This window comes from Leguminivora glycinivorella, chromosome 1 (assembly GCF_023078275.1).
Source record: "Leguminivora glycinivorella isolate SPB_JAAS2020 chromosome 1, LegGlyc_1.1, whole genome shotgun sequence".
Lineage (NCBI taxonomy): Eukaryota > Metazoa > Arthropoda > Insecta > Lepidoptera > Tortricidae > Leguminivora > Leguminivora glycinivorella.
Genome location: NC_062971.1, coordinates 17,780,747 through 17,808,557, shown reverse-complemented (window position 1 = coordinate 17,808,557; position 27,811 = coordinate 17,780,747). Strand labels below are relative to the sequence as shown.

Here is a 27,811-nt window from a genome sequence, read left to right as displayed (position 1 = left end):
CGAACGAGCCCGATCGGGCGTCTGACTCAATAGAATCTGTTCGCAGTTTTGACGTTTGTATGGAAAATTTACGAAAGTTTATATTCAACATTGATTTTATTCGTTCTCTTTGTAAGGAAAAATATGAAAAGGTAATAATTCTGTAGTCCAGTTATCTAGCTTATAAAATAACATTATTTTAAAACTAAAACACGGTCGTACATATTCAAATTTATGAAGATGCCGACAGGGGCCGACCGCATTTTAGTTACAACTTTAAGTAAGTATGTATCTAAAATTGGAAGTGTTTCCTGATTTGTATTACACACTATTTTGCATACACATACTTAAGGTTTATAATTATCAAGAAAGCCTTTTGTTTGCCTAAAAGGTTTTCGAAGTAATTGCCATTTGATTCGAAGTATTTTTAGACAAATATTGATGTCGTTTAACTTCCATTTACTGTATTTTAGTAGCATGATAACACACATGTAAACTACTGAATTTTTAGTTTAGGATATAAGTAATGCGACAATATCAATTTTAGCAGCCTAAAGTATACAAAATTGAGCTCAGCTCACTCAGACGTAGCACTATTTGCGGGTTTTTTAAACTAGCGTCAGGAAAAAAATCATAATTAATTCAGGGAGTAACTTTTCCTTGATGTTAACTACTGATTTTGTAGATAAGAATACGCGCTGTTTAAAACAAGTGCTTTTCTTATCAATAAGTATATACTGAAACTAAAACCGGACGTAGAAAACTACCAATTTTACGATTTTCTACTTTTTGATATTGACGGCCTCTTAAATAATTTTCTTGTAATATATTTTTTTATTTGTTCTTGTAATTGCATGTATCATTTTGTTATTGATCGTCTTTCTCTTCTATAATCTCACTTCATCAATTTAAATTATTTACTAAACCAAAAATGCATGTTTTAAAAATCTAATACATGTACAGTCAACCAATTGGAACCCTAGGCCACTGTAGAACTATGTCATAGTGACGTTTTAAATCAGATTGTATGAAATCTCTTACTGCTTGTCATTTTGACATGGTTGTAGAGTGGCCTAGGGTTCCAATTGGTTGACTGTACAGTCGCCATCAAGTCAGTTATCTGTGAGCACGCTAGCCGCTCCTATATTTATAATGGCTATTTTACACGTAAATACCTACTACAAAATTCCCCTAGAAAATTCTAATGGTCCTAGGTTGTCTGGAAGAGATCGCTCTTTAGCGATAAGACCGCCTCTTGTTTTACCTCTTAAGTTGTTGTTTATACTTGCTATGTTGTTTCGTGTATTGAGGTGTGCAATAAAGAGTATTTGTATTGTATTGTATTGTATGGTCAGTTGTTTTCTATTTGTGGATTATCATTACTATAGTTTTTTTCAACCTACCGATATGGATAGATGAACCGTCTCTATTCGTCAACCGGATCAGCTCCGTACGCCCCGAGTTTTGTAAGCTACTACCGAGGAAGTAATCCGTATTCGTTGTACAGTGTGGTCGTAACTGAAGACGACGAGGAGTTGTCTCGGCTGCAGCGCAGCCTGCGGTTCGTGTGCCGCGTGGCGCGCGCGTCGCTGCCGTTCCAGGCGCTGCTGCTGCTGCTGCTGGGCGCGGCCGCGCTGGCGCCGCACGCGTCGTCCGACTGCCGCGCGCCCGGCCTCGCGCTCGAGCCCGTGCTGCGCTACCCCGACGGCCCGCCGCCGCTCTGATTGCGAACACGACGATCACTGTCGAGAGACTAGTCCGTGCCGCCCGGTGGCCTTCTAAAGAATAACCGGGAGGCCTGGCCGTCCTGTTTCCTTTTAGCCGGCTCGGCTGGCGACTTACGAACGCTTATGCGGGCCGCGAACTCCTAAATGGCGGTTTTCGAGTTGGCGACCCGCCTCTAGTTTTCTTAAGTTGGCGGCTGTGAGACGCCGCCGCGCTCTGGCCGGTTTCGCCGGAAACTCGGCGTGAGCGCCCCACATTCCACTCGGTGCTCCGCCCGCCGCTTGTAAATACCCTTTTGTATATTTGTTATTTAAAATTAAAGAAAGACATCGGCGGGCGGGCGTCCCTGTAATTATTTATAAATGTATATGTATCAAAGGCGACGGAACCGCTTCGAGCGTTGTTACTTAAATCACTTTAGTTTGTAAGGACTGTGTACAATAAAGTCAAATAAAGCCTTTGCGATTGATTACGACGAATATTTTATTTACAAACCTTATGTACAAATATTTACTTACGAACAAAAATTTGACGTTAATTCCTGTTACTTATCCGCTAGCTTACTGAGTAGCTTAACTTCAAACTCGAATAAATCCATTACAACTTCCCTTAGGTATTTTAACTCCGTTAGGAAATATGTACAAGCAAAACCTGACAGATTCATCTGAGTTTGAAGCTAAGCGACTCGATTAGATATACTCGAATCTCTTAAGCATGAACTCACTGAGATACCATCTCAAACAGCGGTAGGTAGATTTTATCTTCGGTTGAATTTATTCAGGTTCCACTTTGTGGCGAACAATCGCTTACAATCGACTTTCGATAACATCTCACTCGCAGATAATAAGACTTCAATACAGCGAGTCCATCGTCACGCGCCCAAAGCTGTTCGACGACTGTATTTACTTGAGTTGATCCCGTACGGCGCGAGGCGTGTTCAAGGGCAGTGCAAGCACGCGCAGTGGGCGCGCGGGCTGCGCACGCACAGCACACAGCGCTGCCGGTCCAGCAGCAACGCGCACGTGCTGCACTTACCCACCAGAGACACCGACGACGTCGGCCGCTGTCGACAATTTGTATCGTGAAATTCAATCCTACCGGGTAGTGGCCTGGTGGTCTAGTGGTAATGACAATGACGTTAGCAGCGTAAGCGAAGAATGGCTTCGATTCTCGGCTCGGCGGCTTGGACTTATCACAATTTGTTTTGTGTATGATATCATTTTCGTTGGTTAACGTTCCTGCCTTTTTATAAAGAGATACTGAGTCATTATTTAACGTAAAGCAAGCATAACTAGTTTAGCCAATAATTGTTTATTACTATGGCCTTTAGACACTGGTCCCGCCGCGAGCTAGTAAGCTATGAGCTACCGGCTATAAAAACGAACAAAAGATAATCACTCCCGTGTAAATAAAAGAGACACGGCGATGTTTATATCGCCCAGCGGTGAGCTATTTAATATCGCCGTGTTCTTATTTACACGGGAGTGCTTATCTTTTGTTCGTTTTTATAACCGATAGCTCATAGCTTACTAGCTCGCGGTGGGACCAGTGCCTTACCAAATCCTATAGATCTTCGCGACTATAAGTAAGCATTGCTACACTGGGTCACTATACCAAGGCCAGTAAACAAATAATAAATTATAGTCTATTCACATAAAATGCATCGGAAATTAAAACAGTTGTAACTGTTATTTAAGTCATACGTGTCAAATAAAAATAACGAATTCTATAGCATGTCAAAATAAGTAGTTTATTTACTTGAAATAAGGTTGAATATAGACTCTCTGATATAGTAGCTTGAGATCTTTCATCTATAAATTATTGAACAAAAATACAAAGTTATGTCTACTGTCATAAAAAAAAATGTAGCTTGTTATACTTTCTGACAATTTACAAAGATCTTTTATATTGAATGGAATGGGTAACTTTGTGCAAACATAAGTGCAATAATCAGCAGCTGAGCAAATACCATGAGTCAAATGTATTCTTAATATTCTTATGAATGAAGCAGGCGACGTGACGTAAGTAATTGTGGTTTTGTAATATTGCAACGTAATCAATGAGTTTGTGCGGTACGTATATATCCGATCCCAGGCTGGTTAAGGATTTTAAACAATACTAATAAACCGGAGAGAAGTTTCCATGTAAAAGTAAACTCTTGTGTAAGCCACTCAGCGAGCAGAGGCCAACTGGGGAAGTACCTCCACCTTACAGAAGACCGCAGCCAAATAGCACTAGACTCTACTCATAGTGTTGTGTTCCTGCTGGTGAGTAAGGCTGCCAGAGCTCAACAAGGGTGCGGTGTGCTGGTGACGGAAGGACCTACGGAACTAAATTTGTTCCGTCCATTGTCCTTTGAGTCGTTGGCAACCCCAACCCTCCTTGGAACTTGTAGATCCTTTTTGCTGTGTACTTAACACAGCAAAAGAGAGTTTAAACGTTTCTAATGGGTTGGCAACGCGCATGTGACACTTCTTGAGTTGCAGGCGTCCATAGGTTAAGGTGACCGCTTTCCACCAGGCGGACCGTATGCTTATTTGCCACCGACGTAGTATATAAAAAAAAACTCAATGACAGGTCTTAAAACACGTACTTACGGTGTTCAGAGACGCATACTTCACTCATCACTGTTTTCCTTTCCTCCGGTAACATCGGAACTGCTACTTCGGCATGCAGTTCTCATAGGTACAAGTTTCAGTTCGTCTGTATCGGAGCTAAGTCCTACCTCTCTGAGATCTCGTCGTATTCGGTCCTTGGCCGCCCTCCAGACGAGGTAGCCCTGCCCCACGCCGTCACAGTCCCCGTGCAGCACCGCGTCCTCCGCGCTCGTGGCCAGCAACCGGGTCAGTATCAAGATGAATATCTGGAAACAATTCCTTTTACTTATGGAGCAACCATTGGGTTTGGCACCCTCCAAGGGGCAATCATTTAATTATCTCCAAGGCTAAATCGACAAGGCTCCAGTTTTTAAGGAAACTCATTTAACGAAGTCAATATTTGGTGTTTAAATTATTTCGAAACACTTTAGATTAAGCACTGTAGGTAGGTTTTTAATTTTAGCTTTGCCTACGTGTCCTGAAGGCGTATTAGAGAGTTCGAAAGCCGGCGTGGGTGACTCACTTGGAACAACACTATCAACACGTGTAGAGTGTGCAGGATGAGGAGCGCCTTAGTGAGCGGTGTGCGCACTGCCTCCACGCAGCCGCGCGTGTGCAGCGAGGCCGAGAGCAGCGGAGAACCTTCTTCCCAAACTTCGCGCCATTCCGACTGCAAGGAACATAAGGATTTATAATGTAGGAAGAATTAGCACAAACTGTAACAAAGTGAATATTCACTTTATGAATTAAATTGTGTGCGTGTGGATTGAGTGAGCACCTTCCGAAAATAAAATAAAATATGCTGATCATTTAGTAAGTTCTAAAACAATTGTAAAACGAATCTCTGAATTTGTAAAAAGATATTTTTACAAATTCAGATCAGCATATTTTTTTTATTTTCGGAAGGTGCTCACTCAATCCACACGCACACATCAAATTCTGTAGCTGGGAGATCTACATTCTACAGTAAACTGCTTACGTGTAATAAACTAATGCCTGCTATCTGAACCCACAAATCAGCAACTTCGTTTAGCATAGCGGGCTGAAATGTGACACTGGCGTACCTACTCATATGATGTACTTTGAGACTGATACCTAGAAGTACCTATTTAAACATATAAGTACAGATTAATTGAATACCTGCTGCAAAGGGTCGTGGTAGCAAGCAGCAAGAACTCGAGGGGTACAGCAGGAGTATGGAGACACTGGCAGCACCACCTTGCCGTCAGCACCGGCCAGCCTGTTATCAGGAGGTATTGCTTTATAACAAAATGTCTTTGGATGTTCTTATGTTTTGAATGAGTTCCATAAATTACGTCAAATAAATCGAACTCATTTCAGAGTAAGCCGCTGTTATATAGTATTTTTATAATGAAGGTAAATAGTGTCATAAAAAAGTTACCTAACCCATAAAAAATTGTTTATGTGGCTAAAAAAAATGCGAAGCCCCTAACATTATACTGTTTTAATCAGATCCCGGATGACGGGAGAAATTAATAAGTACTCAAAAAGTCCGTAGATATAAAATAAAATGTCCTCACATCATAATAGTGTCGGATTGTTCATTGAAGAAGTTTATGTTGATCCACGGGATCTCGTGCCAGTCGTTAGGTGCGTCCGCGCCGCAGCAGCTTAGCTCCACCTATAAATAAATTATTATATTGATAAATATGTTTTTATAAACCTTACTATTATGTCTGTTACTCCATATTATTGATAAATAGAATGAATGAACTGTAACCGAGTCTTACATACAATACAATACACATACGAATGTACCTGAATAGTATCTAGAAGACGCTTCCAAGTAGGCTCCATGAGATACTGCGCTATACCGCCTCGCAGCGACGTCGAGAGTTCTTTGGTTAAAGCCTGCAGAGAAATATTTATTGAGTATGTAATTACTAATTATGTTTGTTGACGTGTGGTGACGGGTTAAGAATTTCACCACCCCCTTTCTTCCCGTGGGTGTCGTAGAAGGCGACTGTGGGATATGGGTTAAATTGTGGCGTAGGCGAGAGGCTGGCAACCTGTCACTGCAATGTCAGAGTTTCGTTTTCTTTCAACCCCTTATTTGCCAAGAGTGGCACTGAAACTTGAGTAGTTTCATGTGCTCTGCCTACCCTTTCATGGGATACAGGCGTGATTGTATGTATGTATTGTATGTATGTATGTATGTTTGTTGTATGATACCAAATTATAAATAAACTTAGTTGTCAAAGCACAACAAAAATGTTACAATAGCTAAATTGTCAATATCGCACTAGATACATTACAAAAAACTGAAAAGTTAAGGGTGGCTTTTATGGCGCAGTCGGTAGGATTCCCTATCCTACCGACTGCGCCATGTCACTAGATATGTACCTACATAAATGAACATTACCGAGCTAAGACTACTTAAACCACATATCTACATTGAACCATAAGTGACAGCACTACGCAGTAAGGAGTATGCAGCAGCATCTTGCGCACGCATATGCATCATACCATGCTGCTGCTCGAACATGCATGCTGCTCGAGTGAGACTAACACGGGAACTTTAGTAGGTGGCCACCCTACATTGAACTAGTGGTATAGGTACCTTCAGTGTCCCATTAAGTGCGCTGTACACCACCAGTCCGTTGATCGCGATGAAGGTGCCAGTAGTGAGCCAAACGCGGCAGGCCTTCGTCGAGCGCGACCAGTGTGAGAATTTCAGCAGCCAGGACACAAGGCGCAGCCCGCTCGTGTAGTGCAGCTTCATCGCGTACGCTTGGAAGATGATGAGGCCGTGGAGGAGAACCACTGCTACCTGGACAATTGGTTTAATACAATATGTGGCGATAATCACGTAACAGTGACGGAAATATTCATGATGATCTAATTTTAGGAGAGAACTCAACAAAGGACTTTCAATCTTTTACTAATGCGTAACGAATCGAGAAGACTCACAAATGATTTTCTATAGATATGTTACAATAAGCAAATTGTAGACGAAGATTAGTGTTACGTTACCAGTTTCAATGCCGTGAGTAAGTATACAATGCAGCATCAGCTTTCACTGATGTACGCACATGTAAATGATCAGTTATACATTCATCGCTTAGTGCTCAATGAAAAAGAGGAAGAGATATATGCCAAATTGGTTCAACTGTAGCTCAATGTCGACTGATATGAGAGTCCAGCGGAATCTTTTGAGACCAAAGTCCTTAATTTACGAATACAATTGTGCTCACCTTATGAATATCCTTAAGCAGCATCATGACCTTGTGCGAAGCGTTGTAGCAGAGGATCAGCATGGCGAGCGAGACCACGAGCTGCGCGATGAGCAGCGCGCGCAGCACGCCGGCCAGGCGGTGGCGGCCGTCTCGGCTAAACGCGAACAGGCCCCAAGCCATGCATGCCGGCGCATGCTGCTTCTGCGTGTACCGACCAAAATTACTCTATGACCTATAGCTTTCAAAAGTGCTTAAGGCACTCAGGGTCCATGTCACAACTCGCATGGCACACCGGCCAGGCAGTGGAGGCCGTCTCGGCTAAACGTGAACAGGCCCCAAGCCAGGCATGCCGACGCATGCTGCTTCTGTGTACACCATGCTAAATTACTCTACAATGACCTACAGCTTTTGACGGTAAGGTCTTGAAAGCGTTTAAGGCACTTGGGAATCATTTTAATACCTAGTAGGTTCTGTAATACTGAGTTTTACTGAGAGAAAAAATACCCTGTTCACTATGCAGCAATCATTTCATAAATTAGTGGTGTGGTGTAGATCCTACAATCAACAAACCACTAGTGCTGTAATGTAACCAATGAGGTCTTCAAGAAAGTGTTTTCTGCGATCAAAGGGGACACTTGTAACTAGCCGCAACTAGAAACTAGACATATTTCAGGAATTCGTAAATGATCATTAGGTACCTGCTTTTTATTCCTAGATATCTAGTAGATCTAGTTAACCGTAACTATCGTATCCGAGCACTTTACAGAATCTGCGTAAAGATCCTTTATTGGTTTATAAATCCTTGGCACCAATAATTATAAATCACATTTTCATGTTGAATGAATTCATGAACAACTCTGTATCCTCTGGTTTATATAGAAGAAAGAGATATAATGGAAAAGCACAAACCTTTTACATTTAAGTAGGAATATCAAAATAGTTATTGAATTCGTTATTAGTAAATATATAAATAAGTATACGTTGACAATGCGTCACATTTGTCATTATTGACACTTATTGCTTATAATAATCATGTCAATTAAGGGCATGTGTATGCGCCATGTTTGGCGGACACTGTAAATAGGTCCCTACTATACCGATAAACAAACCGAACACGCACACACGTTACCACGCAACCGGTATAAGCGTATAATCAATATTAAATTATATAGGTGCTGCTTCACTTTAGAAATGAAACTAGTTCAAAAAAAGATATATTCATTATACTAAAGCGGAGACTTTTAAGTAGGTACTGGTTGCTCTTCAAAGAAAATACGCCACATATTTGATAACATTCAATGTCATCATAAACAATTGTCATTTGATTTCCGTTCTGCGGAAAACATGACAACCGAGTTGCTCTATTATATTTAAATTAATTTACCTTTAATTGTGAGTTAAATAAGTGACATTTAAGTTAAACAGTGGTCAGTTTAATCTTCTAAAATGGGCGACGGAGTTAAGAGGCCAAAAGTCGCTTGGAGCGATGACATGAGCCATGACTCGGAGGCGGAAAGAGGTAGAAAATACAGTTCTTTATAATATCTATTACCTGGTTTAGTTCGCTTTACTGGGTATGCTCCGCAAATGCACAACCATAATTAGGTAGTACAGTTTTTACAGATAGAAATATGAGTAGCGTAAACAATTAGCTGTAGATAGCCATTTAATAATGAAGTTGACCGCTAATTAATCGACTGTGCACAATTTATATATCCAGACTGTTTTTGTAGGGAAAATGTGTTAACTGTAGGGGCATCTTTAAAGCCCTTATTAATTGGCGGGAAATATCAATGTAAATATATACAAATATCAATGTAAAATATGATTACTCGTACATAGGCACTCAAATTCAACCGATAAAGAACTGCAATCTCCTCGGCATAGTTATTGATGAAAACATAAATTGAAAAATGCATGTAGATAAAATAAGTTTAAAAATTTCACGCTTTGCTTATGCCCTTAAAAATATAAAAAAAAACAACAGATCTCAAAACGGCTCTTAGTGCTTATCATGCATTTAAGTACCCAGGCATGGCTCCAATACGGAATAAATATGTGGGGTAATAGTGTGAATAGTAGGTACAGAATTATTCATATTGCAAAGAAGGTGTATTAGAATAAAAAACCAAGACAGTTGCCGACCTTACTTTAAAAAAAAATATTTTAACTCTACCATCCCTTTATACACCGTGTTTCACTTAACACTAAAAACCTGAAAACAGTTTGTTCAGAATCGAGAGTAGAATCGATTGAGCTATATCTTGATGGGGGTAATATTTTTATTTAAATTAGTATTATTAGTTATTTTTTACGTGCCCATTCTATTGTACTCGTAATACAACATTGTGTATATCGCATTGCTAGAGGTTGTTTACCTTTTTTCAGTATTTAGGGGTATTAATACTGGCCGGTTACTTGGACGATTATTTTTTCCGCTACTAGTTTGACGTTGTTTGTCAGTTTAATCTTAATGTTTATCATAAGTCATAACAAATTGAACTCGTACCTAATTACAACCTTGTCATTTTGAATAATGAGTTTATTTGCTTACTGCGATTACCTGTCCAATTTGAAGTTTACTGTGACAAAGCTTTAAAGTGTTTTACAGTGACATCTTAGCTGTCTATTGGTAAACCTTATGTCGTTGCAGTAACGTACACAAATAAATAGTCTTATGGTTTATGATGGTAGTTAGCAATTACTTTATTGAGTGTAGAGCTGAAAGTCAAGTAGAGCTGTACAGAAAATTAAAAATTCAATTTAAAAAAAAGTAACGATCAGATTAAAAAATGAATACTCTAGATGAGTTTAAAAAAATAAAAATCAGTTGGGGTGTCTGAGGTTTTGAGTGATACCGGAAACACCGTGTATATTAGAAGCATGTAAATTTGTACAAAAACATCCTGACGTGTATTTCAAAGCAAAAGATCGTCACACTTGTACTTTCAATTTAAGACATCAAAATAAAATATCCCTTCCTGCCAGTAACCTACAGATAAGTAATAAAAGCTCCTATAGTATGTCAATACGAATTTTCAATAGTCTGCCAAATCAAATAGCTACAGAGCAAAAATATGATGAATTCATAAGCTTACTGAAAAACTATTTAATAAGTAATTGTTTTTATTCTATACCAGAATATTTTGAAAGTAATAGATATCTGCCATAACTAAACAATTTATGTAAGAATATAGTTATACCTAATTTATGTTATGTGTCACTTGTGTTAGTGTTAGACATTACATTTGCAATACCCTTACAGGGTGCCATATTGTGATCCAACCTTAGAATTAAGAACATCTGTAAAAAAACCAATGTGGAAGCAATAAACTATTATTATTATTAAATACCAAAAGCGCAAAATACCACAAAGTGCTTTATACCTGCAATTGAATATTTACTGTATGAAAATAATATTGATCTTTTCAGAAAAGGAACGCCAAATACAACTGGAAAAAGAACTAGCGGCCAAACTTCTAGAAAAGCCGAAATATGAACCGGAAAAATTACAACAGATTATAGAGTTTATCATGAAGATGACAACTTTGTACGACTTAAGAGATTCTGACTGGACTGATGACGTCAAGAAAGGCATAGAAGATTGGATTCTTGAACCAAAAGCTCTAATGCTTTGCATTTACTTCAGCGGAAATAAACTCAAAGCTACTAGTGATATGCCCTTTGCTCCTGTATATGATTTAACGTATTTTCTCAGAAGGCCTGACTTGATTTTTCAGGCTGAAACATTTCACGAAGAGATAGTGTTTGGGTCATTTGTTGACTCCGTAGAGTCTAATCTAATACAAGCTCTGGAAACGATGTATGCGCCGTATTTTTTCGCTATTACTACATGGCCTGAAAGTAAGTTTCCTGTATGCCTCTAGGTAGGTACCTTCGTTTGCAAAGATGTACTCCGTTTTTACTCTTAATTGAATTTCAGGTGTAAAAAGCGAGTTCTGCTCTCAAATCCACACATTCCTAGCCAAACTGACTGACATGTACTTCAAGATGCTCGGTCTAACCGTGCTGTACATCCCTCGTGAGGGCCAGCAGCTGACCTTCGAGAAGGCCAGCACGAACCGGGAGCTGGTGAAGCGGCTGGAGGGCGTGGTGGTGTACTGGACGCATCAGATCAAGTCGTGCTTGGAGGACACGGCGTCGGTGGCTTCGCAAAAAGAGTTGCTGTGCCCCAGCGATGAATATGACTTCTGGATTTATAGGCGTAAGTTACTTGAAACTTCAGTAGATTAGTGCTTACCAGAATAATAAGTGTAGATGATTATGACTGATATTAAATAATTTATGTTCGCAGATGAAAACCTTAGCGCTCTTCTTTACCAGATCAAAAATCCAGCCGTCAGACATATAACTAAAATCTTAGTTACAACTCACTCGACGTTCATTCACCAGTTCCAAGCACTATGCGACGATATTTTGCAGAAAATCAGAGAAGCTAAGTCAAACATAGAATACCTGCAGGTCATCAAGCAGCCCTGCGCTGTATTGGAGTGCGTGGTCGATCCTGATGAGATCTCAACCCACGTACCGCATATCATAAACCTCTTTAGATTCATATGGATGGAGTCCCCATATTATAATTCGGAAACCAGAATTACCAATTTATTTAAGGCTTTAAGCAACCAGATTATAATACTCTGCAGAAACTACATAAATCTCAACGATTTATTCGACGGTGAGACTAAAAAAGCTTTGGGAGAGTTTAGCAAATGTATAGACTGTTGCAAGAAATATAGAGAAATATACGATGTAATGGCAGAGGCCCACAGTGAGAAAGTACCGAACTCCTGGAATTTGGATACTGGATACATCTTCAATTATATTGACTCATTTGTACAAAGATGCTTTGATATGATTGATGTATGCAATTGCATGATTATTTTTGGCAGGTAAGCATATATTGTATATATATATCTGCTACACATTTAAATGAGTTTTATTTAATAAATATTCATTTTAATTTTGTGTTCAGAATTGACGAGATGGAACCGGTCCCGAAGCCCATATTCGGCGGTGCACGCGGCGAACAGTTCGAACAGAAATGCGCCCAGATAGAACAGGTACACTTACCTACAAACAGAACATGTAACGACTTTATTAAAGTCTGTGCACTGGTAATGAGCTAAGATGAATTTGTACTCAAACAAAGGAATACCTTACGCACCTTATATGTACCTTCGAGTCCCTTGATTCTTCAGATTCTTAAGTTTTGAGCAGACACATTACATACATTAAGCACTATGCTAGTCATATCAATTACATATTTTCTTTCTATCTAGATGTTTCTTGACGCGCTGCAAAATGTGCGGGCAGTGTCTTCGACAATTCTTGACGTGCAGGCGCCGTCGTGGTATGACGAGATTCTACAGTTCCGCACAGTCGTGAAAGACATTGAGGTAGCGATCGATCTTTTTTTACTACTACCACCAATATGCTTTTATTCGATTCTGAACCCCGATAAATATAATGGAACATGATTGAAAAAACAATTGCTTCAGATAATAATCGAGAACTTGGTGGAGACTGTGTTCGAGGGCGTTAACCAGCTAGAAGAAGCCGTGGTAGCGCTGTTTTCGCTCAACAACTACTCGCGGAGGAAGAGCCTCAGGCGTATTTTCAAGAGAAAAACTGCAGGGGTAATATTGACTTAGAACCTGCCTCACACCTAAGTTGATGCCTGATGAAAAGAAGTTTAATTACTTCCTTTTATGAGAGTTTAATGTTCTGATAAAATCCATCAGGTATGGAGCATGTTCAGCGACGAAGTGCACGAAGCAAAGAAGGATATGGTAGCAATGCGAAGCCAGTACCCCTCAGAGCTGCCGTCATTCGCAGGCCGCGCCGCCGTGCTGCGCATGCGCAAGAACCGCCTGGTCTACTTGAAGAAGGTGACGACTTGCCAACAATCAAAAACAAATAACTAGAAACCGGAAGGCCCAATAGTTTGTGTTTTCGCTCACTTTTACTAAGCGTAAGGGTGAGCGAGATGGAAGTTTTTTTTATCGTTACTATATATTGGCTTACTCTTGGCCACTGACTAGCCAAAGGCAAAGTAGTAAAAAGGCCTACGATGGAGTGAGCTCGCCCACAAGATGCCTGTTCACCCTAGATTTGAAGGTTGCCGGAAGTGCAGTCAATTAAGTATTTCTTACCTACTGCACCTTCAAGCGCACAAGCAGGAGCCTGTAAACCGTAGCTCCCCACCACATGCGGTTCTATACTTAATAAAACTGGTTATATCTACTGAAGCCCTTCTCGAAGCTAGTCGAATTCGAACCCCGCTTCCGATACATCACAAGACAGGCTTAAAAACGGGGCTTCTGTTTCAGGTGATGACCGATGCGGCGTGGATGATGCCCTGCAGCAGCTCTGAAGATGTGATCATGCACGTGAACCGGCTCATGGGCGCCATTGACGTGGCCATTAGAGAACTCTGGATATCTTGGACGGTTACTATTAGTAACAGGATGGTTTAATAATCAAATGCTTATTCATATTCCTATAACTATATCTTTTACTTTGCTTGCAGCATAATTTGGATGAGAAATGTGCAAACGGATTGAATAGAACATTAATGAGAAAAAGTATGGAAAATCCTGGTTTAATGGAATGTAACATTGATGTGTAAGTCAATTTAATATGGGTAATAATAAACATAGGTAGGTAGGTAAGTATTGTTTTTAAATTTTTTTTTAATATTTTACAGCAATATTTTAGAACTTTGCAAAGAAGCTTCGCATTGGGAAAATCTGGGAATGGATATACCCGAGCATGCGTATATAGTGAGTAATCCACATCAAACTCTCTTAATTCGTAACTTAGAATGAAAGTTGGGCGAAATAGCAAATGACATTATTTTAATTCACTTTTTCTAGGTATATGCCAAAAGCAAATCTATCCTGTTTGTTTATGAAAGTGTGTTGTCTGTGACGAAGGGTTACAACAAGATTCTAGACTCGCTCTCTTTGGACGAACGTCTTCTTTTTAAGCCTTTAACTGTGGTAAGTTGCAGTAATTATTGTGTATGGAGAGTAAATGCTCGAGCACCGTGCTACACATACGATATGTCGAACAACCGAAAACATATTAGGGTGCCCAACCAGAGATGCGCTAAGTGGATGTGTTTGATATCCACATTCCACCAATCACCTTAGTCGAACCGCTTAGCTTAACGCTGGTGGGTACGGGTACGGGTTCGACTAAGCTGATTGGTGGATATCAAACACATCCACGTAGCGCATCTCTGGTGGAAAGGCACCCTTATTACGTAATCTACATTCTATTGAAACCCCTATAAATATGCTTGATATCACGTTACATGACCAAGCGCGGATCCAGCTTCGTGCCCAGGGGGGGTCACGTGGTAAAGGCCCGGGGCCCCAGGGGGTCACGTGGTCTATTTGTATGGCCAACCTAGGCGCAGGGGGGGTCAAGACCCCATGACCCCCCCCCCCGGATCCGCGCATGTACATGACTGGCATGTAGTAATGGCCCTCCAAACGCGCCTTTGGAAGTTCGACACCAAATATAACGAAAGTTTTATTTCACATTTAGGTATGTTTTAGGTACTTCACAAGGAATGCCTTTTCAAAAATGGTTACTGCTGTAGGATTTTCGTAGTGAAATAAGTAAAAATAAGCCCTTTTGGAAAGACACTCCTCATTTATTTTTCTAATTTTTTCTTTTGGTTATATTACTAAATTAAATATAATATAAAATATACTGATAAACCGAATTGAATGTAACAAAAGGACAATATTTTAAAATTATCATCATTTTTTTATTTAATCTAATATCACAATTTAAGTCTTCGTATCACTCAAAATTAACCTAAAACATCAATTCAAAACTTAATATAATATGATTGGGTAATATATTAACATAAATAATAATAATTAGTAGTTTAACTCAAGCAGGTATCTAAATGCGCATTCATATCATCATTTTCCACCATCTGCATGCAGCAGGGGCACGGCAGCTTGGTGCCGGTCGCGTTGAGCAGCTGCGACTCGTCGAACACGTCCTCCTCGTCGTCCACCAGTATCACCTGGTCGGCGACGCTCGTCGCTTCCTCGGGTGCCGTGTCCGTTCCGAAAAACGCCAGACACTCGTCCAAGTGCTCATCCATAGGTTTACTAACTTTACTACCACAGCATGGACAATGCGAAAAAACAGATAATGTACTAGTTCCAGGCTCGTTTTTTACTACAGGTAATCTAACTTTGGCATCTTCTTCCTTAAAAGGATCACCACTCCCTCTTTCATCTTTTGGTTTAATAAAGTTATCTGATTTTCCTACAGGTTCATTAAATTGAACTTTCTTTACAACTGACTCAGCTTTATAGAGATCTACTGGATCGGCCTTAATTTTCGGTATTTGATCATTCCAATTTATTTTATTGTTCAAATCATTTGGTCCATTCATGTTTCCGGTCTCGTTATGGAATGATCCTCTAAACGTGGTTACAAATTTATCCCTCTCCGTTTTAATTTCAGTTTCTTGCTTAGGAAACGGTTTTGGTTTGTAAGGCGGTATCATTTGTAGAGTAGCTAATATATCTTTTGAAACTTGTTTTGAAGCTTTATTTACAACTGTAGGACTTAGTAGGTTATTATTAGGAACTGGCTCTGTTTTAACTTGTAATGTTGGTGCTGCTGCATTCCCATTGCAGATTTCAGATATTAAATCTTTATTTAAACATTCATCTAAGTGGCCATTTATATTTTGTTCTTCTATTTTCAAACCGCATATAGGACAATCAACATGAGCAGAGTGTAAGCTGCTGGTACTCGCATTATTTACAGCAACCAATTTGTTATTAGTATTTGATTCTACCACATCAATGTTGGTACCGTAAATATCTTTAAGCAAGGATGTCATGCTCTTCTTGAAGTAATCATCAATCTTTTTTATTTTTCCAGGAGGAGAATCAACATGTTCAGAATGAGTCTTGTGTTTGGTTACTTTTTTATTGAGATTATTATTGTTCATATTAGTTGTTGCTGTCTTTGGGAAAACATTTGGAGTATTTGGCTTTAGGACATTATTGTTATTTTTTTCTTTAGCAACAGCAATGGGTGAAACTGTAGCAGGTGTCAATTGTTTCTTAGCCCAAGTATTCCTGACCGTTTCAGCAGCATTGGTTGACAGAGTACTAGGCGTCAATTGTTTCTTCGCCCAAACATTGCGGACTGCTTCAGCTGCATCAACTGAATTAGATCGGACTCTAGTGCTAGTTCCTCCAATAGTATAATACTTACCAATAACAAAGGAAGGTTGTTTTACTGCAGGTTTATTTATAGTATTAATAATATCTTTCTGAGTCACCACAACTGTGTTGGAATTGTTAGATTTTGTTTGAACTTGTGGTGAATTAGATTTAATATCATTAATTTGAACAATTTTTGGCTCCCCGGTTGTAGTTTTCTTGTTACTTGTTATATACTTAGTAATATCACCCTTAGGTTTGGCCACTGGTGTTTTCTTGTCCTTTTTTTCTGGCTCTTTGATTTTAATGAACATACCTCCACAACTCCTCTGATGTTGTGTCCACCAGTTATCCCTGGGCCCGGGTGCAGAGTTTGAAGTTCGGCGCACAATTCCAAAGTAAGGCTTTCTGTACTGGCAGGGTCCATTACACCGCCACCAATGAGTCTGGTAAAGTTTAACCTGAAAAAAACAAATAATGTAATAATTAATGTTGTGTTTAAGTCAGCCAATTGTGTAGTTTTTGTTTTTTATGTTGTTGACTATCAAGTTTAACACAAAGCAACGAAAAATGAAGTCAAACTCAAATTATAGTTATTATAATTTCTAAGAGTTGATTTGGATTGTATGTGTAGTACTCATTATTATGTTGCAATCACTATTTAGCATTAAGATATCTGGAAATGATGGGTTTTTCTCTGATAGAAAATCTCATATGCAGCACTTGAACATTTGTACTTAGCACATTTGTCTTTTAAAATTTCTAGTAAAACAAAATATCAATGGCTGTGTGACTAGAGATGGGCGCTGACGGGTAAATACCGGGAAAATACCCATATCTACCCAATCTACCCGGTATTTACCCGTATCTACCCAAATGAGCGGGTATAAAAAATAATCTATGAAATTAAAGATTATTCTTAATTTACATGACTGAAATATATTTTTCTACTAAAATAAATATATATATTTGACTAACTAATATTAAAATGTTAACAGAGATTCCAAATATTCCATATATCATGTGTAATTTACCACATTCAATTAAAAAGTTGTATTCCCCAGATGTTTTAGGCCCACTAAGTATTCAAATAACTTACTTAACTTAAACACGGTGGACAGACAAATTCAAATTCATTAGCCAATGAGGTCACAGCTTTGCAAAACGCCAGTGCCCTATACCACAAAACTTTACAAGTGTACAATTCTACAAAATTGTTAAATTGTATACAAAAAAATGTACCACAATCATTACAAATATGTTATGGTTACAATTTGCGGTAAACAAATATGTCACTTTTTTTTAAAGGCATTAGAAAACGACTATAACCTTTTAAAAGGCATTAGAAAACGACTATAACCTTTTCAAAGCTGTATAAACGTATCCTGAAAACTTCATTATAAAAATAGCTCTATAATGGTATATAGCTAAAAGGTGTTACTGGAGGCTGTTATACGACAGGCGGTCACGCGAAAACCTTTATACGACATCTATAGTAGCTTTTAGCGTCGAAAACCAAAATTATAGCACTAAAATGTTACTTGCTGTTTGTTTGGTAAAGCCTACTATCTAGCCGAAGTCCAGTATCTAGCCGAAGTCACATAGAAGGCATTATTACAGTCCGCATTCAAAGCAAGTGTTAATTAAAATCACACATGGACGTGGCGCTTGTTTAACTAAGTACAAACTAAAGTATAAGTATCCCATAAATAAAAATAAAAAAAGTAACTGACCGGTCAAGTGACTTATTGCACCCTTTAAATACGGATTAGGGATTTTTTTTTTTTTTTTTTAATACTACGTCGGTGGCAAACAAGTATACGGCCCGCCTGATGTAAAGCGGTCACCGTAACCTATGGACGCCTGCAACTCAAACAGTGTCACATGCGCGTTGCCACCCCATTAGAAACTTGTACATTCCCTTTTGCTGTGTTAAGTACACAGCAAAAAGGAGTGTACAAGTTCTAAGGAGGGTTCGGGTTGCCGACGACTCAAAGGACAATAAACGGAACAAGTTAGTTCCGTAAGTCCTCCCGTCATCAGCACACCGCACCCCCGTTGAGCTCTGGCAGCCTTACTCACCGACAGGAACACAACACTATGAGTAGGGTCTAGTGCTATTTGGCTGTGGTCTTCTGTAAGGCGGAGGTACTACCCCAGTTGGGCTCTGCTCTAGATTCGAGCGAGACGATATCCGCTGTGCTGTGCCCTACCACACAAAGCGGAATATCATTCGCTATGCCCTACCTCCTATAAAAATTAGTTCCTCGTTTAGAACAGTTTTTGTTAAATATTACACACATTAAATTATTTTAGAAATTTCGCATTAAAAGGGACGGCAACTGCTATTATAGAACAAAATAACCTGTATAACGGAATCTCAAATGCTACTATAGCATACATTGATACTATAATAGCGTTACTGTGTCCTCTATGTCAACAAATTAGCACAATAGTCATCATTACATCACCATTATAGACCTTAAACGTCACGGATGATACTGCTATAGGCCTATTATATCACTAAATGGCTGCATAATTGCGCCAAATCGGCTCTACAGTACCAATATAGACTATTTATAGGACCATTTAGTGTGATTTAATTTGGTGTCCTCGACCACTATAGGACCAGAAATTGTTACTTGAGAGGAACTATAATAAGCACACAAAATTTCATCCCCATCGGTTCAGCCGTTTAGGAGGAGGAGGTAACAAACACACAAGCATGTCAATGATATTTAACAAATTCCTTATTCAATACAAATACTTCGATATATGTTTATAGAACTATATTAATAAAATATAAATATATTATACAATACCAAGAAAACATTTTTTCACGATTAAATTCAATTTATGACCCATTTTATTACAATATTTATTTATACCCACCCATTAGGGTAGAAAAGGTAAATATCGGGTAGATTGGGTAAATACCCGGTAAATACCCGATATCTACCCCGGGTATTTTCCCGCCGCCCATCTCTATGTGTGACTCAACCTTGTAATAAGCAGTCAAAGAAGTTGAGACACAAGTGACACAACCCTCAAAATCATATACTATATCATAAATAACAATGGACATTTTACCTCATCATGAAAGTCATGATAAATGCTGATATTGATCCCAGCTGCCATGTTGATTCTGTACATATGCTCCTTAAAGTTTGGACCATGGCCGTCCCGGTCTTGGTCTCGCTGTGTGATGAACAGGAATGCATGGATCATTTCGTGCAGTAGCGTCTCCACCAGATCTTTACGCGGGCGCAGCTTCAGCAGGGGCTCACTGATAGCTATGTCACAAAGGCCTCCCCTGCCCTCATAGCTAAAATTTTAAAGTTTTCTCAGATAGGTAAAAAGGACAACTCCAAAACATAGGTTCCATGGGAGACAGTAAATAAAAACACTTAATTATATATTTAATAGGTTTCGAAAACAAGGCAAATTGTAACTATAATGTTCCATAGTTTCTAAAATAACTATAATATGGCTATACTTATGCATATCTGACCTTTACTTTTTAATACAACCCATTCATTTATTTAAATATAATTGGTCAAGATAATTCATTTTCTTTTTAGTTTGAAGTCAATGAATTGTTCTATATAATATTGAACAAAATAGAACTTTTTGATAATTTACTCACAGTTGCACTTGCCATCGGTGAAAACAGTAATTTCAAAACCTTGCTAACATTACCTGACAATGTTGTGTGTGTGGTCACAACTCTTGGTAGAATTACCTATATTTCATCATCCCCCAGGGTCCGGAACCCTCAATTCTTTCAGGCTAGTTAGCACCATATTGAACCCTGTAACTATGCCTGTAACAAATGTCTTAAGTGTATACTCACGAGCATATACCAGCGCATGAATACATGCGCTTACTCCAACGGACAACGGCTCTGCTTGCAAGTTTAGCCCAAAAGAAAGTCCTGTCGAACTGAATGAATAATGCATGAATGTTGGGCGTAGGGTCTATCAATTCCAACTCCGGGTCTCCTAGATTCATCTTAGTTTCTTAATTTTCATGTAACTAATGTATACAACAACGTAGTGCAACATTCTTTTATAACAAATATCATCAAAATTAATAATTATTCCTCCCTCAGCGTACATTTACATTAAATAAAATACAACAAAACAAATTTGATTTGACATTGACGTATATTGAAATTTGACATATTTTTGAAATCGCGGTTATTTGGAACGCATTCGTTCAGAAATGCTTTTTCCAAATCCATTACAAAAATAGTATTAAACTTTATTAGCTTTTTATAAATATATCGTGGAATATCATATATTTATTATATTAGATTTATTTTTACTATAATTTGAGCAAAGTAACTAATTTCTAATAAAATAATTATAGATTCTTGATCCTATTTTCGATCCTGCCAGTTGCCATTCTAGGAAATACTACTACTATAGTAGAAATCTATAAAATGGCTGGATATGTGGCCTAGGCCGTCAGTAGGAAAAGCAATACATTGAAAAACTATAAATTGCTACGGGTTATCCAACCATAAACACATATTTTTAATTTAACTCCTATTTTATTACCAAATATTTTGCTATCATAAAGCTTTGCGGTCTAATTTCGACCATAACACGGTCGTTGGCAGCAACTAAGTATAATCAGGATGAAATTGTTTTAAAAGTTGTGGTCTTTTGAAATAAATGTAAACCATGAAAATTGTATTTTTATTTACAGTATGTATTTTTAATTTTAAAATAATGTTACAGGCATGTGAGAAGAAAATACAACCAGGAATATCCAAATTGACTTGGACATCAACTATGTCAGATGCTTATATAGCAGATTGTGTAGTTCAGATAGGCGAAGTAATCATTACATTATATTATCTAATAATAAACAAGTTACAATATTTCAGACTGATGCATTAAAAAATCTTCCTTTCTTTTCTAGTTACGTGACTTTGTAAATACATACAAAAATAGCAATCTTAACATAATTAAAATAATGGAAAAAATATGTGATACTCCTTTCATTGAGTTCGATATTTATAATGTGTTCGAAATACGAGACTTACGCCACGACATCAAAGATATGGAAACAAAAGGGACTGAAAAAGTACTGGAAATGTATAAAGAAATTATAGTGTATTTAGTAATAGTATATGAAGGATTTGAAGCATTTATTACTCAGGTGTGTACATTAAATATGAGTACCGCCCGGTGCTTGTTGAATTCAAAAACGAAACTTGTAATCAATTAAATTATAATATATTTGTATGAAAAGCTTATTTAGGTCTAACGTGGAATAGTTATGCACCTTCACAGCTCGGTACCGGTAACTATATGTACAAGTATTTAATCTGTACTTTTATTATGTTTTATAGATGGCAGAGCATTGGATTAATTACGTCAGAAGATTTGATCGTACTTTGGAAGATGCTTTAAGATTGTCAATAAAAGCTACTATGCAGAATATGTACAAATGTGTTCATGGGGATGGTAAGAATTCAAATTAGCTCTAACGGGAAAACTATACACATACATACATAAGGACGAGTGTTACAAAATTTCAATTGTTATTCAATTCACCATATATTTTGGATAAGTACATTAGTAGGTACTTAAATAACAATAAGAGTAGGTACAGTATCCACGTTAATAAAATAAATGTAATATTAGGTTATATACGGTTTTGATTTCATGAATAATCTTTGCTGTAGCTTTGGATGTATGATTTTTATAGGTACCATGGCACCATCTCCACTGATCAAAATGAATCTATACTTAACTGGTAAAGATGTGACATATTTGCCAACAAAACAAGAGGTACAATATACATTTAATAACGTTCTTGAAGGCATCATTCTCATAATGGACAGCATTCCAAGACTGTTCGAAAAATTTTCTCTACCAGCAAGGGGCTTAAAAAGATTTTGTGATGTCATTAGAGTCGATACTGACAGTAACAAACTACAATCGCTGATAGACGAAGGTTAGTTTTTGAATTAATTAATAAAATCGTATCTATATCCATATCGTAAGTTCTCTGTAATATCCTTAGGAGTGATAAGCAAATGGCTTATATTAAGAGATCTGTATCTGCTAATGCATCTTAACTTTTACGAATCGGTTACCGATACTTTAAATACATTCTAACTAAAGATAGTTCCATTCAGAAGAAATAATCATATTTGCGGATTTTGCGGTTGCAGTGGATTGGTTATCTTATTAAGTTATTATGAAACTCTCCTTTCGGCTCGTTTTATAAAACAAAACTACACTCGTCTCGTGTTTTAATGCTTCTCATTATGCACCAGTCACATAAATGATATACCACCATCGACCCAATAGCTAACGATACACGTACGGATTTGCCCGGCAAATGTGCCCGGCGAGCACATCCGTCCGTGTGTGGCAAGAAATAGACACGGATCTGCCCGCCCACTGCCCGTGCTCAAAACGAACGGATCGGGCACGGGCCAGAGTCCAGACACATCCGTCGGCTGCCTGCGCGTGTGTGTGTAGTATCGGATGTGCCCACCGATCGCACCTCAGTTGCGCTCACAAACTGATGCCCGTCGCCGAAGTCGCGGATCAGATCCGAGGCTTCGGCGGACGGCGGCTTCGGAGACTTTGCAACGATTGATAGCCCTGCCTCTGTACGGGTTAAGTAAACGTCATCATTTCATCGAAGTTTGACGTTTAAAATAACAGTTGCACCGGTGAGGCAAAACTGATGCAAACTTATCGTGGGCTGACTTTAGCTAATAAGCCGTTGGCAATAAACGTGTCAAGTTATCCTAAGGTATTTACTTATCGCGTTACAGATGTCTCATTGATTTACTATAATATTTTGCAGAAATCGAATATAACATTGGTCTAATACATGAACACATGCGCATGTGGGAACCTTACTCTTCTATTTGGAAAGTAGACAAGGAGGAATTTTTATTAAAATACAGAGAAGAAAATCATACAGCAGCTGAATTTGAGGCACTAATTAACAATTACGGTGACTTAGCACACCATGTACAAGTTCAAGAGACTATAAATCAGGTACGCATGTCAAAATATGGTTGTAAGTAATATCAGTTTAGATAAATTTATAAAAAAAATATATTTATTTTTAAAGGTTTTTTTTTTGCTTATATACCTATCTTCTAGGTGTGGTCAAAAACAAAAGTTGATTAAATTGAAATGTGTTATTTTATATCTGGTTACAGGTTCATTTTATAACTTTAAACTCTAGCAATTTGAAAAAGTCTATAATAGCGCATTGTATGCGCTGGCAAGTAGTTTTGGGAGATTTGCTACGAACAATTACAGAGTGCGATGTAGATGAAGTATATGCTTATATTGAAAAGTGTAGTGAAGAAGCTATGCAGGTGAATCATGATAAGCTAAACCACATCATAGAATATTTTTAATATTATTTTTGTTAGTTAAATTTATGTACATTACGATACAATTGCGGAAAGGAGGAGATTTTGAATGAGTGGAGTTAAATTAAAACACGACCGACGGAAGTTCCCCTCTTCACACGTGTATCATACGACGTTTTTCAGTACAGATGGCCCGAGTTTCGAGCTTCGACCTGAAAAGAAATTAACCATTTTGCGCGTTAGTGGGGGCAAAAAGCACCATCCGTACTAAAAACGTATTTACCTACTACACTACAAGTTAAACACATTTATTGGTTTTATAATAATGCTGTCAAATTCAGATGCCTGCTGATTTAAAAGAACTTTCGAAGTCCATAGCAACTTATGAACGTTTGATGGGTGATTTATCCCGTATGGAGAAAACTTTTCCCCCGATTACAGATAAAGTACACACTTTAGGTAAGACACTCCAGTTATATTTTTTATTTAAATAAATAGTTATTTAATAAAACATTTAAAGTTTTCCCCTAATTTTCAGTCATTGAATTTATTTAATTCATTGTATTGAAATGTCAGCAGTAAAAAATTTTTCGCTAAAACTAAACATGCAAAACCTAGATCTTACTTACGTGCGTGTACGTACTTACGAACTCTTAAATTGTTGCTTTATAAAAATGGTCAAAAGGTACATTCATATTTAAGAGATCATGTTACTGTCTCTGCAGACAATTTTATTTATAATTCTTAATATAGTTTAATAGACATTATCAAAATGTTTTTTATTGTAGCTAAGTTTGAAGTGGAGTTAAGTTCAGATATGGTTACGCGACATGAAGAAATCCCCATGGTGTGGGCAAATTATTTAGCTTTGCTTGAAGAAGCTAAAAAACAACTTGAATTGAATAAGGATAAGTTTAAAGCTGAACTATTAGAGCAGGCTGAGGTAATGCCAAAAACAAACATTCATTGAATACTAGTTATTATATAATTTAGATATACTTACATACGTATAATACCTAAGTTAAAACGAATTATTAACAGTGATATTTGTTCTATTGTTTAGGAATTTAAAGAAGCAGCTAAAGACTTTTGTGACAACTTTTACCAAGCAGCACCCGTTAGTTCCGATATATCTGGTAAAGATGCAATGTCCCAACTAAAGGCATTTAGAGAACAGTTAAATGCACTTAGAGCACAGGAACAAGAAATTCGAGATGGTCTTGCCGTATTTAATTTAACGTAATTTTTTATTCTTATTGAATTGGATTTTCATATACCTATTTAAATGAATTATAACTTATTATCACTTATAACTCTGAATAAGAATCATAAATTCAGATAGATCTAGTAAGGATGCAATTCTCGGATTGAGGTATTAAGAGACCAGCAGGCCTAGCACATGATGGCCGCGAGAGTATGTCGCCGCGAGATAGACTACCTGTCCTTATGTCATTAATACAATTAGACAAAGACGTGTCATCTATCTCGCGGCGACATACTCCCGCGGCCATCATGTGCTAGGCCTACAGTGAAGTAAACTTAGAGCACAGGAGCATGGTTATTAATTCTTACTTGAGGTTTCAAAACTGTCAAGAAACACGGCGGTAACCTCAATAAATTTATTCAATTTCTAGTTAGCCTGTAACTCCATACATTTTTATTCCTATACCTATTTGATTAATAAGCAGTGTCAGTGCCTAACCCTTGAGTACCTTGATACATTTGTTTTCTATCTCTTTCTGTAGACGAATCGGTCTATGATTTTAAGCTGACTTATCAACAGTTGTTTAATACATTATAATAATTATAATTGCTTATTTCAACAGAACCCCGGTGAACTTAGACCTGCAAAGAATGGAGAAAGAACTTGAAAAGCTCGAAGAAGTCTGGGGTCTCGTTTTTCAGTGGGAAGAATCCTGGGAGAAATATAAAACGCAGACTTTCTGGGAAATGGAAACTGATGAAATGGAAGAAAATGTTATGTTTTTATTCAGGTAAGCTAAAGCAACTTTTGCCTTTGTAGGTCTAATACGAATATAATAATATTGACATTAATAGCTAAAAGTAAATCGTACTTAAATCAAACATTATCTTAAAGGAACTTCAATCGTCTCTCTCGGCAACTAAAGGACAAGGGATGGGACATAATAGATACAACTAGAGTAAAAGTAGATGCCTTTAGACGCACCTTGCCTCTTATTGGAGATTTGAAGAATCCGTGCATGAGAGAACGGCATTGGGATAGAATTAGGACTTTGATGGCAGTGTGAGTATTCTCAAAAAAACCTTTTAGGTGTTAACAACCTTAAATAGTAGTAACTTAGTTAAACAATGTGTTATATAATACTATTTCTAAATTTCTACGACCATGCATTTATTTTTAAATATTTTTTTGTATTTACAGGGTAGTGCACACTGCACACATCTATAAAACCCCACCTCATAGATGTCGAGACAAATCTATTCAATTGGCATTTGTGCATACACGCAATATGTTTTTGGAACATAAAAATGTGTTGCGTTTATACTACATTACATTGCTACCAACTTTACAAACAAATCAATTCACATAATTCGCCCCACGAAATAAGAACCGTTTTAAACCACAGACATTTTTTTTCAAAATATCAAACTTTGAGTCAAAATACAGCAAAACATACACTGTTTACTGGCGAATTATGTGAATTGAATTGTAATAGATTTGTCTCGACATCTATGAGGTGGGGTTTTATAGATGTGTGCAGTGTGCACTACCCTGTAAATACAAATAAATATCTGGAAGTAGAAAATATACATATAAAACTATGATTATATTATTAAGACTTACTTATATTTAATAATTAAATAGATATCAAAACATTGTATATTGTTTCATTTTTATCCCTCGTGTGATTGTTTAGTGAATTTGACCAGAACTCCGAAGATTTTAAACTGGACTTAATAATGAAACTAAACTTTCAAGCATATGCTGATGAAATCGCAGAAATTTCTAAAGCGGCAACCATGGAACTAAACATTGAAAATGGATTAAAAGCAATTCGAGAAGTTTGGAAAAGTACGACTTATGAGATGGCGCACCATCGTGATGAGATCTATAGGATTAAAAACGTTGAAGATGTCATGCAGGTTTGTTTATTATATTATGGTGAAAGTGCGAGCACATGAATATAATTATGTCATTGCAAATATTGCAATACAAACAACCATAAACTGACAAGTGGAATATAAGTAGTACCTATCATCTAAAATAAAATAGTTTAAATTCAAAATAAAACGGGGATTATGTAACCTTTAGGAATTATTCAGGGCCTTTCATCCGGCTTATGTTACAAGCACAACGGTGGCACTACAATTACGGTGGCACTACAATTACAGCGGCACTGCCTTAAAGCTTGCACACGGAACTAGGACTATATATTTTTTAATTAGTTTAAGATTTCATAGACATTCATTGCATTATAATATATTGATATATTTTTGTTATACATAATAATATTCATTAAAGCTAAGGTGGGTCTGCTGGCGAGTATGACACTGTTGATCTGTGATACACGATTATTCAGCCTTGTGGGTATAAAGTATAGAACTAGTTTTTTAAAGGTGCGCGGGGCCCGAGGGCCCCGCGGTCTTTCTTGTTGCTTTTTGTTTTTTTGCTTTGCTTGTTTGTTTTTTTGCTTTGCTTATTTGTTTTATTGCTTTGCTTGTTTGCTTTAGCCTTTGCGT

The 27,811-nt window shown here is 37.7% G+C and overlaps 4 protein-coding genes across 7 annotated transcripts in view; 2 read left to right on the top strand and 2 right to left on the bottom strand.

The window, feature by feature from the left end:
• The window catches only part of LOC125225590 (muscle-specific protein 300 kDa-like), a 201,227-nt gene extending 199,051 nt beyond the window's left edge, over positions 1 to 2,176 (top strand). The window contains 1 exon segment of the mRNA XM_048129400.1: positions 1,487 to 2,176. Within this exon segment, the coding sequence (XP_047985357.1) occupies positions 1,487 to 1,703 (217 nt within the window). The 3' untranslated portion in view covers positions 1,704 to 2,176.
• On the bottom strand, positions 2,011 to 8,992 carry LOC125229537 (photoreceptor outer segment membrane glycoprotein 2-like). 4 transcript variants are annotated; one of them, XM_048134418.1, is made up of 9 exons: positions 8,883 to 8,992; positions 7,517 to 7,699; positions 6,883 to 7,092; positions 6,081 to 6,173; positions 5,843 to 5,943; positions 5,442 to 5,541; positions 4,825 to 4,971; positions 4,430 to 4,567; positions 2,011 to 2,767 (listed from the first exon to the last, which is right to left on the bottom strand). In XM_048134418.1, the coding sequence occupies exons 2-9, from the start codon at positions 7,676 to 7,678 to the stop codon at positions 2,642 to 2,644; spliced, it is 1,077 nt and encodes a 358-aa protein (XP_047990375.1). In that variant the 5' UTR covers positions 7,679 to 7,699; positions 8,883 to 8,992; the 3' UTR covers positions 2,011 to 2,641. The 4 variants fall into 4 exon arrangements, with proteins under 4 accessions (XP_047990375.1, XP_047990368.1, XP_047990362.1 ...); XM_048134411.1 differs by lacking the exon at positions 8,883 to 8,992 and adding an exon at positions 8,408 to 8,473; XM_048134405.1 differs by lacking the exon at positions 8,883 to 8,992 and having other exon boundaries at positions 7,517 to 7,836.
• Positions 8,830 to 27,811, top strand: part of LOC125229617 (dynein axonemal heavy chain 2-like) — a 66,232-nt gene continuing 47,250 nt past the window's right edge. Inside the window, 24 exon segments of the mRNA XM_048134503.1 lie at positions 8,830 to 9,017; positions 10,931 to 11,362; positions 11,442 to 11,723; positions 11,814 to 12,408; positions 12,492 to 12,579; positions 12,799 to 12,915; positions 13,018 to 13,155; positions 13,261 to 13,407; positions 13,849 to 13,968; positions 14,049 to 14,143; positions 14,226 to 14,301; positions 14,395 to 14,520; positions 21,474 to 21,572; positions 21,658 to 21,897; positions 22,091 to 22,205; positions 22,450 to 22,698; positions 23,566 to 23,762; positions 23,930 to 24,091; positions 24,430 to 24,547; positions 24,877 to 25,031; positions 25,152 to 25,327; positions 25,915 to 26,082; positions 26,187 to 26,354; positions 26,989 to 27,214. Of these exon segments, the coding sequence (XP_047990460.1) occupies positions 8,945 to 9,017; positions 10,931 to 11,362; positions 11,442 to 11,723; positions 11,814 to 12,408; positions 12,492 to 12,579; positions 12,799 to 12,915; positions 13,018 to 13,155; positions 13,261 to 13,407; positions 13,849 to 13,968; positions 14,049 to 14,143; positions 14,226 to 14,301; positions 14,395 to 14,520; positions 21,474 to 21,572; positions 21,658 to 21,897; positions 22,091 to 22,205; positions 22,450 to 22,698; positions 23,566 to 23,762; positions 23,930 to 24,091; positions 24,430 to 24,547; positions 24,877 to 25,031; positions 25,152 to 25,327; positions 25,915 to 26,082; positions 26,187 to 26,354; positions 26,989 to 27,214 (4,362 nt within the window). The 5' untranslated portion in view covers positions 8,830 to 8,944.
• LOC125229453 (DNA-dependent metalloprotease SPRTN) lies at positions 15,276 to 20,881 on the bottom strand. Its single transcript, XM_048134299.1, has 3 exons — positions 20,582 to 20,881; positions 19,819 to 20,053; positions 15,276 to 17,189 (listed from the first exon to the last, which is right to left on the bottom strand). Exons 1-3 carry the CDS (start codon positions 20,737 to 20,739, stop codon positions 15,423 to 15,425), a joined length of 2,160 nt encoding a protein of 719 aa, XP_047990256.1. The 5' UTR covers positions 20,740 to 20,881; the 3' UTR covers positions 15,276 to 15,422.

What these genes read in the sequence shown, in the direction of transcription:
- LOC125229453 (XM_048134299.1), bottom strand. Translation starts at nt 20,739, where the DNA reads ATGAATCTAGGAGACCCGGAGTTGGAATTGATAGACCCTACGCCCAAC. An exon ending in TCATGCGCTGGTATATGCTC is followed by an intron (nt 20,054 to 20,581) that starts GTGAGTATACAC and finishes TTAAAATTTTAG; the next exon opens with CTATGAGGGCAGGGGAGGCC. An exon ending in ATCATGACTTTCATGATGAG is followed by an intron (nt 17,190 to 19,818) that starts GTAAAATGTCCA and finishes TGTTTTTTTCAG; the next exon opens with GTTAAACTTTACCAGACTCA.
- LOC125229537 (XM_048134418.1), bottom strand. Translation starts at nt 7,678, where the DNA reads ATGGCTTGGGGCCTGTTCGCGTTTAGCCGAGACGGCCGCCACCGCCTG. An exon ending in GTCTTCTAGATACTATTCAG is followed by an intron (nt 5,944 to 6,080) that starts GTACATTCGTAT and finishes ATTTATTTATAG; the next exon opens with GTGGAGCTAAGCTGCTGCGG. An exon ending in TGTTGATAGTGTTGTTCCAA is followed by an intron (nt 4,568 to 4,824) that starts GTGAGTCACCCA and finishes AATTGTTTCCAG; the next exon opens with ATATTCATCTTGATACTGAC.